The sequence below is a fragment of the Maylandia zebra genome, linkage group LG20, assembly GCF_041146795.1.
Source record: "Maylandia zebra isolate NMK-2024a linkage group LG20, Mzebra_GT3a, whole genome shotgun sequence".
Lineage (NCBI taxonomy): Eukaryota > Metazoa > Chordata > Actinopteri > Cichliformes > Cichlidae > Maylandia > Maylandia zebra.
Genome location: NC_135186.1, coordinates 28,576,578 through 28,596,915, shown reverse-complemented (window position 1 = coordinate 28,596,915; position 20,338 = coordinate 28,576,578). Strand labels below are relative to the sequence as shown.

At 43.6% G+C, this 20,338-nt stretch overlaps 1 protein-coding gene across 1 annotated transcript in view; it reads left to right on the top strand.

Moving 5' to 3' along the window:
* Positions 1-18,508, top strand: part of iqsec2b (IQ motif and Sec7 domain ArfGEF 2b) — a 31,793-nt gene extending 13,285 nt beyond the window's left edge. Inside the window, exons 2-14 of the mRNA XM_004546367.3 lie at positions 10,067-10,361; positions 10,512-10,829; positions 11,091-12,145; positions 12,257-12,418; positions 12,696-12,818; positions 12,929-13,095; positions 13,232-13,371; positions 13,462-13,587; positions 13,696-13,795; positions 13,895-14,056; positions 14,216-14,410; positions 14,630-14,679; positions 14,977-18,508. Of these exons, the coding sequence (XP_004546424.1) occupies positions 10,067-10,361; positions 10,512-10,829; positions 11,091-12,145; positions 12,257-12,418; positions 12,696-12,818; positions 12,929-13,095; positions 13,232-13,371; positions 13,462-13,587; positions 13,696-13,795; positions 13,895-14,056; positions 14,216-14,410; positions 14,630-14,679; positions 14,977-16,152 (4,069 nt within the window). The 3' untranslated portion in view covers positions 16,153-18,508. The remainder of the gene's footprint in view (positions 1-10,066; positions 10,362-10,511; positions 10,830-11,090; positions 12,146-12,256; positions 12,419-12,695; positions 12,819-12,928; positions 13,096-13,231; positions 13,372-13,461; positions 13,588-13,695; positions 13,796-13,894; positions 14,057-14,215; positions 14,411-14,629; positions 14,680-14,976) is intronic.
* Positions 18,509-20,338: the final 1,830 nt, after the last annotated feature.

The following is a 20,338-nucleotide window of genomic DNA, read 5'->3' as shown; positions in this document are numbered from 1 at the left end:
TTGGTGCTGACTGTATGTGTCTGTCTTTCTCTGGTTTCTCCATCTCTGTATGTGTGTGTGTGTGTGTGTTTGTGCGTGCGTGTGTGTGTGTTGTCCATCTCTGGTCCTTCCTGTCAGTGTCCGGCCGCCATCTATCTCAGGGCAGCCCACCTCGGCTCCCTCCACTCCTACGGCAGTGAGCAGTGCTGCCACTCTGTTTCCCACCAGTCTGACTGTTCACAGCTTCGTCAGTCTTCATCAGTACTGCTGCCCTTCTACTGACCAAAGCTTACAGCAGGAGGACAGGTAAGGGCTGCCTTCATGGGGCCTAATTACAGTGAGTACAAGATAAATAAATAAAACCCCTTAAACCCCATTAGAAACATTGCGATGCCAAAACCTGGCAACCACCTGAAGATCTCTCCCTCACGCTGTGGCCAGTCCATTTGTCACCATCATTGTCTGCCAGTTACCTGCTTCTCTCAAGAGCCTGTGTTTCAGTCTCCTACCACTCCCAGGTGTGACTAATAGCTAGGCAATTCTACCAGCCTGAAAAACACACAGCTTCTTTTAAAGAGTGAGAGGAAGCACTCGTCCTCAGAAAGCTTTGGGACTGAGATGAACTGAATCACAAGTGAACCTGGTGAATTCTCCCCCTCTGTCCTCTCCTTATTTCATTTATCCTTTAACTGAGTCACAGACACATGTGCGCATGATGGTCCAACACTGCCATCTAGTGGTATTAGAAGGCCGTGGCTGCTTAAACTGTGTATAGAAAGCATATTTTTTAATAAAGATCCCTTCATGTCCCAGATTTAACTTAAAATTGCCACCCAGTCTCCGTCTGTTTGCTTTCTGCTTTTTCTGCTTTTGTGTCTCATACTGTTGTGTTTTTTTCACTCTCCGTCCTCCTCTTTCTCTTTCTCCCTGTCTGCTCTGTCTGCCTCCTGTCCTGTGTTTCTTCACGTGCTTTGGCTTGTCCCATGTTGCTTTCCAAGAGAGGAGGGTGAGGATGAGCATGCCCATCAGTTCTGTTGTTCTGCCTCGGGCTGCAGTAGCCCCTCCTCTCGCTGAGCTGAGGTGTGACTGACCGCACGACGACTCGCTCGCACATTTACCTGTGAAAAGGATATCGCAGCTTATGCTGCCAGAAAACCGAGACCTCGCTGTGTACCAAAAATACTGAGTCTTGCTGCATCGGAGCAAGAAAAATAGAAATGCATGCCGTATTTGTTTTTATGTATGCTGTCACTGATTTAGCCAGGTATCATTTTTGTGTGCTAATTTAGACTTTATGGAATCTCGATGTTGTGTTCTCTCTGTATACTTTGCTGTTTTTTTTTTTCTTTACTTGCAGCCATATCAGGCTGTCAGATCACATCACTAGCTCCTGCTCATTACTGTCACACTCATGTTTATCTTAGATCCACTAGCTGAGTCATGTCATTTTGGATGTGCACAGTAGTCACTATTTGTTATCTGTGCAAAGCGCTCTACACCTCTGTCTCCAGCGATTATGTATTGTCAGAGAAACTAGCATATGATGATATAAAAACATTGTTGTTTAGCCTGTTAATTTATTTGTTCCATCTGATAAATATCCGCCTGTTTATTATCATTTTTATTCATGACTTCAAAGTCAAGTCTTGTTGATTTCATCTTCATCTTCAATAAAAGACTCCAAGCTCCCGAAGACAAGGATTTCTCTCCTGTATAAATGTCTGAAGATGACGCTTGTGCTTCTTTAATTGCTAATTGTGTTTGAGTCATGCACCAATGTTGCTCATACATATCTGCCACCTCATGTATCTACACCTTAAGCCCATTGTATTCGCAGGAAGTCATACTAGTAATTCTAGTTAAGCGTTATATTGACTCTGTGCTCTGCATTGGCCTTCCATGGTAACCTTTCACTGCAGAACACACAGGAAATGCATAGTTATCTATGACATGTTGTTATAGTTTGGTTAAAGTGTTATTTCCAACCAACTGGCTTTCTTGACTCAAATTGTATTTAATTTATTTTTAGCACATGTAGCTGTTTTTACAATCTCTATAAAAGTGTTGGGACAGTGTTTAAAATGTAAACAACAGCTATGCAATTTATACTTTGTAAATAGGTTAAAAAAATTATATTAAATGTTGAAACAGGTCTTTCTTTTGTTTTCTAAAAACCCAAGCCCATTTTGAATTTTATTCCAGCAGCACATTTCAAAAAATGCAGGACAGGATAAACAGGTTTTGAAGATGCTGACATCTTCATGACGTCTATACAGGAAAGGCTTTGCCTAACACATTTTGCATGTATATTAATAGCATCACAGTGAAAGATGAGTTCTAAAATGGGCTTGTTGCAGTTTAGACCTGTTGAAAACATTTAGAGCATTCAGAAATGTAAAAACACGACAGAGGAAGAGTTGAACCACGGAGTGGCTGAAATGAAGAAAGAATGGGGACCCGTGTTGCTTTATTAAAAGAAATGGTGATGCATCACAGTGTGAAACATGCTGCTGCTCTTTCTGTCGTTGGCCTCAAATTCAAAAGCATGGATTTTTCAAAAAGCAATAAACATTTTTAGCAGTCTATTTGTTTACTGTGTACAATTTTCGTGATTTACAAGTCCTTGTATTCCATCACTATTTACTTTTATCCAGCGTCCCAACTTTTTCGGAAAAGGGTTCTTTTATAAAAGTATATTAAGGAGAATTATTATTTTGTAGTATCGTGCTATAGAAGATTACATTTTAAAATGTGTCATTGTTTGCCTCCCGCTCTATTTTTTACTAATATTGTGGCATATAACTCTCCATCCATCCATTTTCTTAACCACTTATCCAATTCGGGGTCACGACGTGGCTGGAGCCGGAGTTGGCTCCAGCTGGATTACACTGCGGACAGATAGACAGTTTTATCACTGGGCTAACACAAAGAGACAGGCATTCACATTCACACCCAATGCCAGTTTAATCAGTGATTAAACTAACATGCATGTCTTTTGTTATGTTGCCCATATTCATTTCAACACACAGCCCATGTGTCTTTCATTTTCACTTGCTTCTCATAGACTTGTAAAAACCTATAAAAATACAAAAGCACAAGATGAAACAGCACTCATTATGTTTTTTTTTTTTAATTTATCCTCTTGTTCTTCAATAAATGAATGCACTTCTCTGTGTCTCTATTTCCTGTGTTTTGATGTGTTTTATTTGCTTGGTTTGCTCGTGTGGAGTACAAGTGACTGTGAGCGTGTGAGTGATCTGGCAGAGGAGGGTGGAGATGAAAAAGCTGGGCAGGGAGAGGGAAGTTCATAGCTGTCGAAGGATCGTCAAGAATGTAGCCTGTACTGCTCTGCGGGGTGAGCAGGAGCCATGTGTGTATGCAGAGAGAGAGCGAGAGAGGGTGTGTTTATTATTACGGTGTTCCGGTTAGTGTGGGACTTTCTCTGACAGTAGCAGCATGGTAAGAACTCAGCTTTTTCACTTTTCTTTTACGTGTAAAACTACCCCAAAAAGACTTTATTTTGGCATCTGTATGAGACAACTTGTAACACCGGTGTGTGCTTTTGGCGGCCTACAATGCAGTGGTGCAAATTCATGACACGGCTTGTACAGTGGATTAACTGCTGTGTGTACAGACGGTGATATTTAACCATCACAGACAGACGGCAGCGGGAACTGATAATAAATGGGGGTCTGTTTTCAGTAGATGCAATTTTATTGAAGGAAACTCAATTTGATAAACTGAAAAATGGAAAGGAAAGGATATAAATGGGCTCTGACGGGTAATTGTGTGACAGAGTGTAAATGCCAGTCAGCTGACAGATCACATACTTTTAGAAGTCTTGGTAATCTGCCACTGTTATGAGTGCTGCTCTTGAGGAACTGCAAAGAAAGCATATAACCATGTGCCAGATGGGGTCTGTTTGAAATAAATGACTTTAAGTAAATTAGTTAAAACACCCTTGCAAATGTTTGGCATGTTAGTTTGAATGCCTGGTAGAAGGAGTTGTCAGCACTTTGCGGCACTTTGAAGTGTGTTCACAAGATGCTAAATGCCAAATCAGCTGTACCCAACCTGAAAGTGAATCAGTAGAGCTTGACAGTAAAAGGAAGTTTCAAAAACAGATGTCAAGCTCAGAAAAACTGCAAGTGTAATAAGAGACGAGAAAACGAAGTCAGTTTCCAATAAAAGTTTACACTATCTTGTCACCCTGTCTCTTTATACAACACTTATCTCTTCATTCTTTTTTGCTTTAGTGCCAGAGATTATCTGATGAGTTAAGGTTTAAGAAATGCTGCCAATTCTGAGCCTTCCAAACAAGTTGTACAACATTTTCATCCAGTACCTCTTTATTGGGCTTTGAACTGGAGGCTTCAGGTAGTAGGAAGAAAGTGTAAAGTGTTCATGTGTGCGATGGGAAGCTCATGGGTTGAGATGGTGAAATGGCTGGAGAGTGTTGGCGGTGCAGGAATGCTCCGATTTGACCCATGAATGATTTTATTGTTTCCTTTCGGTTTGGCCATGAAAGAGAATACTGACTGCTCCGGCTGAGGATTCATTTCTGTGGTTTCTGATCTCTTTAAGTCCTGAAATTAATGGCAAATATTATCACATCACATCTCCAAAGTAATTAGCTTGGATCTTGTTGAAGGTCTGCGCTGCACTTTTTATCCTTCATTGTCCACGTTCAGCTTGGCAGGGTTATACTGGGTAATAAGCTCGGAGACAAATGGAAAAATTAACACAAAAACTCAGAGATGAAGAGATTAGAAAGGATATGAGATAACTGCGCTGAGTTTATGCTCAGGTGGAAATGAGTCAACGTTCAGATCGATGCAATTATTGGCATCTCATTGCAGACAGCGGAGAGGCTAATCCCTCAGCCTCCATGTCCCGCTGGGGGTTCGATAACACAGTCGGACCTACTGCTGTTCTCTCATAAGCGCATAGGCAAACACACATACACACACCGTCAGCACATCAATATTATATGATGAAGGGAAAAAAGGCAGGGGATTGCATGAAGTTGGCATTGTCCTTTACAGCGCATGCTCCCATACACTTTCTCTCATCTGCCCTGTTATCAATTTCACTTCTATAACCCACTTCTGTAATTTTTTTAAACACCATCAGCAATCTCTTTCCTGTTTATGACATTCCAGCCATCTGTCCCATCTCCAATTAAATGATAGGAGGTAGTAAAACCCTGGGCTGGTCTTTATGCGGAAGCCTCTAGAGAGAGCCTCTCTGTGTAACAGGAATACAGTGCTTCTTACATAAATAATGAGATTCAGATGCCAGCTGCGATATGGCCACACTCATGTTTTATACAACAAACTTTTTACTCAGATATCATGGTCTAGTCTCTTACCGCATATTACTGGCTGGCTCCTACTGCAGGGAACTCTAAATTAAACGCTTTCCCCCTGGGGAGGTCCCTGCACCAGCAGGCAGTAACTGTAAAACATAACCAGCTGTCATTTTTTTGTTTTTTGAAAGTTGCACATTCAGTAAAGAGGCTGCCTAAGTGTAGCATTTCTATAGGGCCTGCTGTGCTTCATTTCTGTTGCATAAACTTTGTTGAGGTTGCATTTCAGTTCAGTTTGAGAACAGGTTTGATAGCATCAGTGTCTGCTTTAGTGACATATCAGAATCAGAATCAGAATCGTGTTTATTGGCCAAGTATATGTGCAGACACATACAGGGAATTTGGTTCCGGTAGATGGTGGCTCTCAAGCACAGCAATGTAAATCTCACACACACAAGTGTCTATATATATACATTACACATACATACACAAGCTGTGTAAACCAACTATAAATAACGAATCTAAACTTATATACATAAAATACAGAAATGAATGAGGTGGAATGAATACTACAAAATGTACATAAGGTGCAGCTGCAGTCTGGCAGTGGGAGCAGTGTGACAGGTCAACTGTTAAGAAGGGAGATGGCGAGGGGAAAGAAACTGTTCCTGTGTCGGGTGGTCCTGGTCTGCAGGCTTCTGTACCGTCTGCCAGAGGGCAACAGATCAAAAAGTCTGTGTGCAGGGTGTGAGGGGTCTGCGATGATTTTCCCTGCCCGTTTCCTGGTTCTTGAGAGGTACAGATCCTGGATGGAGGGCAGGGGGGCGCTAATGATCCTTTCTGCTGCCCGTACAGTCCGCTGCAGTCTGCTCCTGTCCTGTTTAGTGGCTGCTCCATACCAGACTGTGATGGAGGAGCACAGGACAGACTCAATGACTGCAGTGTAGAACTGGATCAGCAGCTCCTGTGGAAGACTGTACTTCCCCAGTTGTCTCAGGAAGTACATCCTCTGCTGGGTCTTTTTGAGGATGGAGTTGATGTTGGTCTCCCACTTCAGGTCCTGGGAGATGGTTGTACCCAGGAACTTGAAGGTCTTCACAGTTGACACAGGGCTGTCTGATATGGTGAGGGGGAGCAGAGTTGAGGGATGTCTCCTGAAGTCCACTGTCATCTCTACAGTCTTAAGAGTGTTCAGCTCCAGATTGTGCTGTCTGCACCAGAGTGCCAGCCGCTCAACTTCCTGCCGGTATGCAGACTCATCACCATCTTGAATGAGGCCAATGACAGTGGTGTCATCTGCAAACTTTAGGAGTTTGACAGCCGAGTTCTTGGAGGTGCAGTCGTTAGTGTAGAGGGAGAACAGTAGTGGTGAGAGGACACATCCTTGAGGGGCACCAATACTGAGGGACCGGGTTTCAGAGGTGATCTCCCCCAGCCTCACTTGTTGCTTTCTGTCTGTCAGGAAGCTGGTGATCCACTGACAGGTAGCTGGTGACACGCTGAGCTGGGAGAGTTTGGAGGAAAGAAGTTCAGGCACAATGGTGTTAAAAGCTGAACTAAAGTCCACAAACAGGACCCTGGCATAAGTTCCCGGGCGGTCAAGGTGTTGCAGGATGTAATGCAGCCCCATGTTCACTGCATCATCCACCGACCTGTTTGCCCGGTAGGCAAACTGCAGAGGATCCAGCTGGTGGCCTGTAATGTCTTTCAGATGGGCTAACACCAGTCGTTCGAAGGATTTCATGACCACAGACGTCAAGGCGACAGGTCTGTAGTCATTCAGTCCTGTGATGGTGGGTTTCTTGGGAACAGGGATGATGGTGGAGCGTTTGAAGCAGGAGGGAACTTCACACAGCTCCAGGGATCTGTTGAAGATGCGAGTAAAGATGGGAGCCAGCTGTTCAGCACAGGTTTTGAGGCAGGAGGGTGAGACGCCGTCTGGTCCGGGGGTTCTGACCAGACGGCGTCTGAGGATTTTATTTAGGCTATTTGTGAAGTAAGAAAAAACCAATTACTGAAGGGTTTAAAACATTATTGTGATCTGATGAGGGCAAAAAGAAATTGCATTATGTATTTCAAAAGTCTCCCAAATATCGCTCGCATATTTGAGCCGAAGCTTGTGCAGTTTGGCTTTATCGTTTTGTAGCTGTTATTGACTGAATCTGAGAGAAAATCTTTTTTTTTTCAGGTGAAAATAAAAATAGCCAGAGTTTTAAGGGAGCATTGCATGCACAGTTGGACGTGGGTTGCACTGCACCTAGATAGGAGAATTTTTTAAAAATGTTTTCTTTAATATTTCACCAACCTGGATATTTTACAGTGTGACAAATGTTCTCCCCACGCTCAAAGAAAGAAACATAAATCTGTGATATTTGCACCCGTCTTATAGCATACAGTCTGTGCAAATGAATAACACAGTTATATGGTCACATAATCCATATAGTTGATCTCTTATTTGGTGGCAGTGGAGAAATTGTTACCTTTACATTTGGTTTGCATTTTTAGATTTTCCTTTTTAATGAGTTTAAAAGAGCTTAAAAGCTCAAATCTGGGGATCAGCTATGCCTTTTCAGAGACAGGTATATGGAACTGGACTTGTAGCTCTCTAATATTCCTTTTCAGTTCATATTTTAGGTACGCTGTTGAATGAAAGTAGCATTTGTTCCAAGTGACGTGCACGGCTGGAAATCATACAGTAGTCTACCTGTTGATGCTATGCAGAGGCACTTGTGTGCCCAGTTTCCTTAAAAGAAGCCAACTGAAGCCGCTTTGAATTAGACAGAATTTCATATTCCTACAGGTTATGCAAGACAATGTGTAAATAGCCAACATAAATATAGTAACGATTCATCCAAAGATTGATCTATCGAAAATAGCTAGTTTAGACCATACAGTAATTTCATGATTCACTCTTTACAAATATCTTACTTTTAGTGTTTTCGTAAAAAGGCAAGTATTACGTAGACCGTCATTCACAACCTGTGGAGCATCTTCAACACCCACCGAAATGGTGATAACAGTCAATACATTGTCATGGCAACCACGCTTCTCTTCCTAACAACCGCCTCACCGCCCACAAAGGTCCCACAGCAACCGTCACCAAGCAACCCCCTCCCGCTTCTCAGTTTCTCTATTTAAGGAGCAGAGGAGGAGGAATGATAAATGATTTTGCACAGAGAAAGAGGAGATATACGCAAAAACTTGTTGAAAATGAAAGCAAAGCATAGCTTGGTATTGTGATGAATTTCATGAGCACGGTGTAATTATAATATATTATTACACATTCACAATATAATATATGTGGATCCTGTCTTAACTGTGGTAATATGGGCTATCCTGTAGATGTCAGAATTGCTTCTTTAAAACTGTGTTTCAACATGACTCTTGTGTTATGCAACATATTAAAGCTTTTCTTAGAGTTGTTGTTAGACTCAACAATAAATTAGCTTGGTCATGTTTTGCTTGAAGGCACTGGATGTCCTTCTTAAAAACCCTGCCCTGTATTTTCCCCTTCTGGCGACAGCAACGACTCTAAGTCTGTCGAACTGCGGGGCTTGAATTTCAACAATATCGCTTACAACATCAAAACCAAAACAAATTAAAATAGTTTCCTTGTTGCCCGTGAAGACTTTTCCTTGTCTTGTTTTTACCAACTAAACTCTAACAACAGGAAGTCTCTTTGATCCAATGGAACAGCTACAGCTCAGGGAGGGAGGGAGGAGGACACTGAATGACCCACTCAAACCTAAAATGGTCAAAAGAGTCATTTTTCAGTCATGTTTCTGTCATGTGAATTACTGTGTGATGCAGAGCTTAAACAATACTGAAGGTTAACACTATACAACCAGTCTTTTACTGCCAAAATCTGTTTCACTTGCTGACTCTAATGCTCCCACACATCCTTGACCCTTACTGCACACTCTGTGCCTTGTTGCGGGACAGGACACAACTTTCTGGAGGGGGTGCGGCTAACACAAGAAGGAAATGTAGGCAGGGACATGTGACAGCAGTTGTTCTCCCAAACACACACTGAGTGATTGACTCGGGTGGATTTTGTCTCATCAAATCTGGATAACAGGACACTGAAGGACTTCTGGGACTAACTGATATCTGAGAGGTTTTGTTGTTATTGCTATCCTGACTGGAAATAGGATTCAGTTGGATTACGATGGTACTCTTAACTGCTTGCATTTACAGCCGCATAATGGACTGAGTGAGTGAGTTTGGAAGGAATTGCGTGCGTTTAATTCCAGTATTTAAGCTGATGGTGCCTGTCGTACAGCTAGCGCTAACCTGGTTTTTCCTGTCAGTATGGTGCTGCTGGTATTTGGCACTTATTTGGTTACTGTTATGTTTGTCAAACAAGGAGAGTGCAAAAGTGCATACTAACCTTGGAAACGCTTGGTAGTACATTAACTACTCCTCTGGACTCTTAAGAAAGACGATACATGACAGAGACCTTTTATATCTGTTGGATTACCTATTTATTCTCCAGGCAAGCAATACTGTCAGGTCTCGGGACTGGCACTGCTTGAAAGTAACCAGAATATTGCTTTTCTATAAGTTCATCATGAGCTCCACTAAGAGATGGTTAGTTCTGCACCGCTCAAAAGTTTACACGTAAGTCCTTGTTAGTATGTTTTTAAGTCTATCCTACAGAATTTTTCATTCAGTCTCCATTTAAGACTTAACACACTTCAAAGTCTTTTTTTTTTGGAATATTTAGTGAAGCTGCTTGTGAGTCATTCTTATAGCTTCTACTCCTTTTTTCTTCTGCAGTGTGGAAGGGGAATCCCAGTGTCCAGAAACGGGCACCCACAAAGACACCTCGTTCAGCCAGGCGCCTTACCTTCGAGGCTCAGAGCGCTACAGTGACAGCAGCAGCAACGCGCCCTCCGGTTCCAGGGGCCCTTCATGCGTTACAGCTTCCAGCTCAGCCAGCTTGGCCTGGGCGTTGCGAACACGCCACCAACCTGCAAGTTTGGCTCTTCGCAAGCAAGAAGAAGAGGAGAACAAGAGATGCAAGGCTCTTTCGGACAGCTATGAACTATCAACAGATCTGCAGGATAAGAAGGTATCAGTCGCAAGAATATATTTGTAAATGTGTTCTTTGAAAGCAGTAAGCCGTAGGAAACATATTTTCACTGGAGCAGTATGGGTGCAAAGCATTCAGACTGTGATTTCGTCCTTTACCTTGTGTTTTTTTAACCTTCCCCTATTTCAGGTGGAGATGTTGGAGAGAAAATATGGTGGCTCCTTTGTAAGTCGCAGAGCAGCAAAGACCATTCAGACAGCCTTCAGACAGTATCGCATGAACAAAAATTTTGAGCGCCTCAGAAGCTCAGCTTCAGAGAGCCGCATGACGCGCCGCATCATCCTGTCCAACATGAGACTGCAGTATTCGTTTGATGAGCGACAGCCTCAGCAGCAGGCCCAGACACAAACGAACTTCACCCACAGTGTGGCCGTGGGGCCTCCTCACTCTCCTGATCCAGGCCGCACAGGAGACTACACCCACTTAGAGGACTCCTTCTCCAAGCAGGTAAGAGTGTTGTTTCTTTCAGTAGTCATCGTCAAGTTCATTTAATGCTAAGTTTTATATAATATGAAGGTAGTCACAGAGACAGAAAGTAACAAAGAAACATTATAATGAACCAAACTTGACCAGCGTCCCCTGTATTGTCAAACTTAGACCTTACAAGCAAACTACTGATAAATCATTTCATGTTTAGACAATTTCCTCTTTTCTTTTAGATGTGTGAAAACTGTGCGATCATAACAGCTCACCCTCTGTTCCCTCTAGGTTAAATCCTTAGCTGACTCCATAGATGATGCCCTTACCTGCCGTGCAGGTCGCGATGACTCCCAGGAGGGCAGCAAGGAGGGTGGAGGGATTAGTGAAGACTTTGGGGAGTGTGTGTGGAGCAGCAGCAGCAACCCATCTTCCCAAAGAGGTTTGGGAGAAAGAGGCAGGGGTGCTGGAGGAGGACTCAGTATGCATGGTGACAGTACAGCTACTTCGTACAGTGATGTCACCCTTTATATGGATGATGGTATGCCATCCTCCCCTCTGTCCCTTGACCGGGCACCTAGCAGCACAGATACAGAGTACTGGGGTCCTGGTGGCGGTGTGGGAGGGCGAGAGGACAGTAGGGACACTGAGGGAGGCGGCAGCAGTAACAGTCGGCGAAGCACCCCGTGTACAGAGTGTAGAGACTATCGTCTCAGAGGTGCACACCTGCCTCTCCTCACTATTGAGCCGCCCAGCGACAGCTCAGTGGACATGAGTGATCGTTCAGACCGAGGCTCTCTGAGCAGAACGCTGGTCTTTGAGCAGGAGCCAGGTGTGGGTGCAGGTTCCCCTCAGGGAACCCTCAAACACTCCCCCAACACAGGTACTCGAACCACCTCCACAGCAGCTGCGCAGGGCCAGACTCGAGCTCCTGGCAGACCCATACCCACACATATCCCGCACCAGGTGGCAGCCCACCACCACCATCACCACCACCCTATACACCACCATCAGTACCCTGACACACCTTCATCATCCTCGTCCCCACAGCAGCCTCCTACCACCCCTCTGTCGTCGTCCTCCTCTACAGCTCTGCCCCCTGGGGGCCTGGAGCAGCCGTGCTGCTCCGATGGAGACAATGATTCACTCAACTCCACGACCAACTCTAATGAGACAGTCAACTGCAGCTCAGGCTCCTCATCTCAGGACAGCCTGCGGGAGCCTCTGCCTCCTCTGGGCAAGCAGACATACCAGAGGGAGAGCCGCCATAGCTGGGACTCGCCCCCCTTCAACAGTGACGTGGTGCAGAGACGCCAGTACCGTATTGGTCTTAATCTGTTTAACAAGTAAGATGTACTAAGAAACACAACACAAGTAGCTGTTTTACTGAGAAAAATATATCGAATGTCGTAATACTGGAGCAAAAAGAAAAGTCCTTGGTGGGTTTTCTTCAACAGGAAACCAGAGAAGGGGATCCAGTACCTGATAGAAAGAGGTTTTGTGTCTGACACTCCTGTTGGCATTGCTCGCTTCATTCTGGAGAGAAAGGGTCTCAGCAGGCAGATGATTGGAGAATTTCTGGGAAACCGACAGAAACAATTCAACAAAGATGTTTTAGAGTGAGTATTTGAGACAGACGGCTGTAATATATTAAAACATGTCAGACACAGATGTCTGAATGATCCAAATCCATCTACATTTGTAACTTCAGAAAGTTTGCCCAAAAATATGTCAGTGTATACGCACACTCCATCTCACATATTTCATGCCAAGTCTAAATTGATGCAATCTTGAAGCAGCTTTAATCTCCTGCCCATATATAGGATTAATTTTTCTTAATATCCAAGTTGGAGGGTAGAGACGTGTCATCTGTAACTTCTGACGTGTGTGTTTCAGCTGTGTGGTGGATGAGATGGACTTCTCAGGCATGGACATCGATGATGCTCTGAGGAAGTTCCAGGCACAGATTAAAGTTCAAGGAGAAGCCCAAAAAGTAGAGCGGCTTATAGAGGCATTCAGGTTTGTTATAGATCACTAAAGGAATTCATTTCAGTCGCTTGGATGCTGCATCAAAATGAAAATAATCTTTTTGTTTTATTTTTTCACACAAAATTTGTTTCTGTCTTCAGTCAGAGATACTGTGTGTGTAATCCGACCCTGGTTCGACAGTTCCAGAATCCCGACACCATCTTCATCTTGGCCTTCGCCATAATCCTCCTCAACACAGATATGTACAGTCCCAATGTCAAACCTGAGAGGAAAATGAAACTAGAGGATTTCATCAAGAATTTGAGAGGTGCTGCTGGACAGAAAAGATCAAATTACCCTCTACATGAGCTCATCAAACACATATTGCAACTTTTAAAATATGGCTAAAGTTATACGTTTTCTGTGTGACAACTCTAAAATAGCTTTCTTTGGTTCCACTCAAGGTGTAGACAATGGCCAGGACATACCTAGAGACCTGCTGGTTGGGATCTACCAGAGAATACAGAAATGGGAGCTAAGGACCAATGATGACCACGTGTCCCAAGTGCAGGCAGTGGAAAGAGTCATTGTGGGCAAGAAGCCTGTGAGTTTATCCTGTAATACAAAGCTCTTTAATATATTGTTCTATTTAGCTAAAAGTTGTCATTTATTTGTGCTGTGTTTGTCTATGTAGGTGCTGTCCCTTCCCCATCGTAGACTGGTGTGTTGCTGCCAGCTCTATGAGGTGCCTGACCCTAACAGACCTCAGAGGACAGGAGTGCACCAGCGGGAGGTCTTTCTCTTTAATGACCTGCTCGTGGTAAGATTTACATTATCATTTTTTTTTATCATGTGGCAGATAAGAGGTCAGTTTTTCCTAAAGTACCTGTTAAAAAAAAATCATTATACTATTTCTGTTGTGTACTAGGTGACAAAAATCTTCCAGAAGAAGAAAACCTCAGTGACTTATAGTTTCAGACAATCTTTCCCTTTGGTTGAAATGCAAGTGCACATGTTCCAGAACTCATGTAAGAAGCAATCTCTGTTTTGCACCTTCTAACTGTTCTTAAGTGCATTTTGTGATGACAAGAGTATTTATTTCTGCCCCCCCCCCCCCCCCCATCTAGACTACCCTCATGGCATCCGTCTGACCTCAGCAGTCCTGGGTGGAGAGAGGAAGGTTCTTATTGTGTTTATGGCACCCAGTCAGCAAGACCGCACCCGCTTTGTTAGCGACCTCAGGGAGAGTATTGCTGAAGTGCAAGAAATGGAGAAATACAGAGTTGAATGTAAGTAGCCCCATCTGCTGGCCTTTCCTGTAAACCATAATGTTACTTTTTGGTCAGTCAAAATGTTTCGTTTTCTTCACATCCTTTCTGGTCATTCTTCTCTGTGCTAAACCTCAATTTTATTTCAAATCCCCCTGTGCCCTGTGTGTAAATGTGCAGCGGAACTGGAGAAACAGAAAGGTGTGATGCGGCCCAGCTTGCTAACTGGAGGTGTGGTTGGAGGAGGCGTAGGTGTGAAGAGCGATGTTGTGAATGGCACCTTGGGAAGAACAAGTTTTGATGACAATTGCTCAGTTGGTGAGGGTCTCAAACGCACAGCGCTCAGCTCTTCTCTCAGGGACCTATCGGATACAGGTGAGACATTGCCTTATCGGAGACAGGTTCAGCTTGATTACATTACTACCAGCTGGGATGAATTGGGTTGCATGATTTTGGTCTCTGTTTCTATTGCTACCGCCTGTTTCTCTTTCTTGCTGACAGTCAGACACAGCTTATGCAACTCTTGCCTTTTTTTGCAAAAAATATTCCAATCTTTCATGCTTTGCTAACCTGGTTCTTCCTGGTGGGGTACAGGGAAACGTGGTCGCAGGAACAGTGTTGGTTCTCTGGACAGTACAATGGAAGTAAGTCTTTATGTAAGACTAGAATTAGACCTATAACCTTCACTAGATTTGCATTTTCCCCCATTGGTTCTTTATCCTCCCGAGCAAGTACTGTATGTACATGGTGTGTGCGTGTACATGCATGTGTGTGTGTCCTGGACTGACACCTGTTGCATGACTATGTGCGTATATACTTACCCTAGCATGTTTTCCACCTCCAGATACAGTTATTTCCTGTGTGTGATAATAAGCGGGAACCGGGATGTATTGCAAGACTCTAGTGTTTATTCTAAAACTCGATGATACTTTATCTTCTAGGGCTCCATCATTAGCAGCCCACAGCCTCACCAGCGCTATCCACTGCCAGGTGTGCTTCCTGGTTGCTATGGAACAGAAGACTTCCGGCCTCATCGCCCCATCCTGAGCCCCGGGACGGGGGTGGGGGGTGGGCCGGGGCAGCAACATACCACTGCTGGGACAGGAGCTGGGGGAGTCTCCAGCAGTGCAGAGAGAGCAGGAGCGGGGAGCGGCCCTGGGGGGAGCAGCAACAACAACAGCGGTTCCTTCCTGGGTTCCCTATTCGGCAGCAAACGCGCCAAACCACCAGGGCCCCTTATTCCACCGGGGCCACCCTACCCCGCACCTGTCCCCCCACCGACTACGGGAGGGCCCCCTCCTCACTCCCCTTCATCTCTATGCCAATTGGAAGGGGGGGCTTCCAAGCTCCAGGCACTTCACGCACAGTACTGTCACGCGGGCACCGTGCAGCCGCCACCACCTTACTACCATCACCATCGCTACCATGTCCAAACTGTCCCTCCTCCTTTGCCAGGAGTGCCCCCTCATACTATACAGAGAGGCCCTCTACCCTGTCGTCCACCGCTTGGCCCACCGCACGCCCAGCACCCGCAGCTGGCCCATCTCTCCCAGCTCTCCCAGCATGGGCTTCCGGGTCGTTACGCCAACATGGTGGTGGGATGTCCCCCCCCCCTTTCTCCTCTCTCCCAACATTCCCAGAACCAACAGTTCGCCCTCTACCACGTGCAGCCCACACACTCTGTCAGAGGGGCCGGCGGCCCTGGTACCAAACCTCCACTAACCTTGTCATTCTCCCACCCCCACGCACACTCCCAAACCCACCCAGGACACGCGCACACACCACACCCAGTCAGCCACAGCACCCACCAAACACACTTCATATTCGGCACTCTGCCCCACAATCTACCATCCGCTACCGTCAATGCGCATCACGCAGCCTCCGCCGGCCCGTATCTGCCCCAGTACCCTCCTCTTTCTTCTATCCCCCCTCCCCCACCACACTCCCCTTTACCCCCCCCTTCGTCCCCCCTTACCCCTCTTACACCTCTCTCCCCTCACCCCCCCCAGCACCCCGGGCAGCCTCAGCAGGGGCCGCAGGTGACAGGGGCTGGAGCGACCGGTACAGGGGGCAGCTCCAAATCCAAGCCTATCAACCGGATAAGTACCGTAGTGTGAGCAGGATGTGGGGCTCCAGAGTTCAAAGGTCAGATGATAGATTGGAGGAGATGGGCAGAGCTAGGCCTAGAACCAAATCTGCCAGGACAGAAAGTAACAGCAGCAGCGCTACTGAGAAGAGGAAACGAAGTTTGCTCCGTCTCTGTTACTTTCACCTCCGTTTTCCACATATGTAGACGGAGACAGAAAGCACCATTAGAGTTAAACGGCACGGCCTGTGGACGCATCCTTGATCCTGAACCGGCACCACAGAAACACACACACGTGCAACATTACACAAAAACACACTCCACACATTTCCCACACACAATCAGAGAAGTCTATAGCCATATATTTAAGATGAAACTAAATCTATATCTAGCTATATTGCCTCAGTTTTAATTGTTTGGAGTCTAGTTGAGTCTGTATGAGACTATTTACATGTACAGTACAAAGATGTGATAATGCGGCACTGGGAAACTGGAGACCATAGGTATCCACCTGCTTACGTGGGCATGTAAATAAGGACTGAACCACCAAATGTATTCCAGCGGAGTTTGGCATTAAAAACTGCCCCTTGACTTTGCAATAATTTACTTGGCTTCATGATGTCTCTGTTCATTTTTGCAGGTTACGCTTTGCTGACAGGCATCTTTTTTTTTCTAAAAGAAGACCTCAGATATGTTGCTTTGTCTAAAACTTCTAAAACCAGTGCACAGTTTTCTGACAGTCTTTTGCTTATTGGTCTTTCACATGTCAACAGATGTCACCGGGCTTTCTAATGCAACGTGGGGTATGGGAATCAATGAGACAAATAATAATATATTTTGAATGTTTATGAAGCTTCTTGCTGTTTTATAGATATTATAATATACCTGCCATGAGTATGATGAATATTGTCCAATAATTGTTTTGATCAGTGAGTAATTATATCAGCAGATGTTTGTACATGGTTTTAGAGAGTATATTCACATACAGATTCCCTCACTTTGCCATATCCAGTTGAGGGTATTCAGTTATGTGAAGTGTGAGTTCTTTTCATAGTACCATGGTTTTATTCAGTTCATCTTTTAACGATTAGTATTATTGACTGTTCAGGATAAAGAAGGAGGTTTAGTTTTTGTTCAAATCGATTTGAACATTTACAACATTCCTCTTTTTTTTCTGTTCTGTTTGCAAACAGGGGCACAACCTCTTGAATGGTGTGACTTGACAAAAACTTGAATCTACAGAATGAATCTCAGTTAGCGTTTCCTTTTTTTTTCTTTTCTTATGACTCTCCCAGTATTTTAAAAGGCTTAATTATGATCGTAAAAATTGGTGAATTTTTCATACAGGGTGCATATGCAGTGCCCCATATCACGGTCATCAAATTTATTCATTGTGTGTTTTTTTGTTTTGAAACAAGCACGCTTTTACATGAAGTTTTGTGGTTTTTGCACACGTGATGTCTTAAGTCAGAAATGGCCTTCTTCTAATCCTCCCTCTCCTGCTACTTTCAGAAATCTCTGCTACCGTTTTCTGATGCCTTGGCATCTTGCTGAGGGCTTCTTGTTAGAAACCATAACAAGAGTCAAGAATGTAAAATAGCCTACAGGTGCATACTGTATTTCCTGTTCTTTTTTTTTCTTCTCTGTGGGCCTCGTGTTAGTGTCATTCCTTTTGCTACTGCAGATTTTGAAGTAAAAATTGAGCACTGATGTAGATTACCTTCAGTGCCACTGATTACAAAGGAAAAACTGCGCGTATAATCGGATTCAGACGTGAATATTTGAGCAAGGGAAGTATAAAAATGCAGGTGATGTAAGCTACAGGAAGAATATGCCAAATTTCTGGATGATCTGAATCATCAAAAGTAGGTTTTAAGAAGTTTTGGAGAGAGTCAGGAGTATTAAATGAAGAATTTTATAAGTATGTGTTGGCTACTTTTTTCTTTATGGTGTCCTTTTTGACTCTATTTGCATGAATATATCTGCACTTATTGAATAGATTGTACTGTATAAACCTGAATGTACATATTATAATATACATAGGCTTCTTATCTTAACTATGGGATGAACTGCTCCCATTCTGTATTCAGGTGCGTGCATGTGAGTGCCACTAAGTATGTACATAAAAAACAGGGATATGAGATGTTGGCCAAAGGGAACATCAACTTCTTTTTCTTTTCTTATCATTTCAGACTAAGGGTGAGAGAATGAGTTAACATGACTTAAATTAAAGCCTAAAAAAAGTTTATATGTCAGTACACTTATGGATATTATTTTAAGCAAACAATTTTGTTTTTTTCTGTGTATGTACTATGTGTACTGAAAGAATAGAGAATTGAGATGTGAATATTTATTGCTTCTGATACATTAAAGTGTCCTTGCAGTGATGTGATGTGTGTTTGTGTGTATTTTGTACGTGCATTAAAACAGACCTCGCCTCTAAATATTCAACATAAGCAGCATTGTTGTTCCTAGATAAAGAGGAATATACGTAATAATGAAAGTCAAAGGGGAAAAGTTTACGTTCCACGTTTCAGTTCTCAAGTCAACCCAAATGCAGCTACAAAAACATGATGTAAAACAAGAAGTGAGTGCTATCACAAATCTGATAATAAAAGTCCATAATGCAACAAAATGTGAGGGGAGAAAAAACTCCACAGAAACAAAAACTAACAAAGAACATGGGAAACTCATGACAAACAACAGATGATCTGACAAAACAGAGCAAGGCAGAACTACCTGCACACAGGGGCCTGATTGGGGAAGTGGAAACAGCAGAAACAAAACATGACAGCCTCTCAGCATAAAATAGGAATTATGAAAATCAGACTAAATGCAAAGACAAGAAAGCTCACACAAACGAGATTCAAGGGGGAATTAAAGAGGTTAGAAACCAGAAAAGCTCCAAATCTGCAGTCACTGTGGGACGCTATCATCGTCTTTAATCTATGTGAGAAAAGAATTAAGGCAGTTCTTAAGACAAATTGTACTTAATAAACTGACCAATGAGGGTAAGTGCAATAACAGAGAATATCAATTAGAAATCAAAAATCATACCTAGGAGTAATACATTAAAAAAAAAGAAAGACTTAAGAGAATAAGAAGAACAGTGAAACTGGCAAGACCAAAACTCTAAAGCAACACAAACACCCTGAGACCAAACCAGACCAAATGACAATAAGTGATTTTTACAGGTATATTAACAATGAATGATGTTACAGTCAGTTCAGATAGTTTTAATATATAAAAGTTTTGATGGCCATTTACTAAAACCATATAGAGCCTTCAAAAGAAAGTTTTCACGTGATTCATTCCATATAAATTAGGAGGGCATGTAGCATCCAGGTGGGTGGCACGGTGGTTAGCACTGTTGCTGCACAGTAAGAAGGTTCTGAGTTTAATTCCACCGTCAGGCTGGGGTCTTTCTGTGTGGAGTTTGCATGTTCTCCCCGTGTTTGTGTGGGTTCTCCCTGGGTACTCGGCTTCCTCCCACAGTCCAAAAACATGCAGTAGTGGGGATAGGTTAATTGATCAATCTAAATTGCCCATAGGTGTGAATCTGTGAGTGAATGTGAGTGTGAATGGTTGTCTTCTGTCTCTGTGTGTTAGCCCTGCGACAGACTGGTGACCTGTCCAGGGTGTACCCCGTCTCTCGTTATGACAGCTGGGATAGCGATAGTGACCCTGGAAAGAATAAGCGGAAGCGAATGGATGAATGTAGCATCCAGGTGCTGCTAATCAAAAGCACTTAATCAACTGATGATCAGAAAGTGTTGGCAATTTGTCGATCTGGGACATTCAGATGTATCTTAACACAATGCCAAGAAGGAAAAGCATCAGTAATGACCTTAGAGAAGCAATTGTTGCTACACATCAGTCTGGAAAAGGTTATAAGGTCATTCCATAATTCTTCAGTGAGAAAGATTATTCACAAGTGGAAAACATTCAAGACATTCTTCCCAGAAGTGGACATCCCAGCAAATTCCCTCCAAGGTCAGAAAATGGTCAGAGAATTTGGAAAAGAAACAAAGAAACAGGCCACAGTTAGCACATTACATGTTAATATTCATGACAGTACAACTACAAGAAAAAATAAAAGACTGGCTTGTTTAGAAAGGCTGACAGAAGAAAGCCTATTCTCTCTAAAATGAAGATTTACATTAAAGGTGCATTAAAACAAAATTTCTCTGAGTCACCATCTGAATGCCAAAGTATTT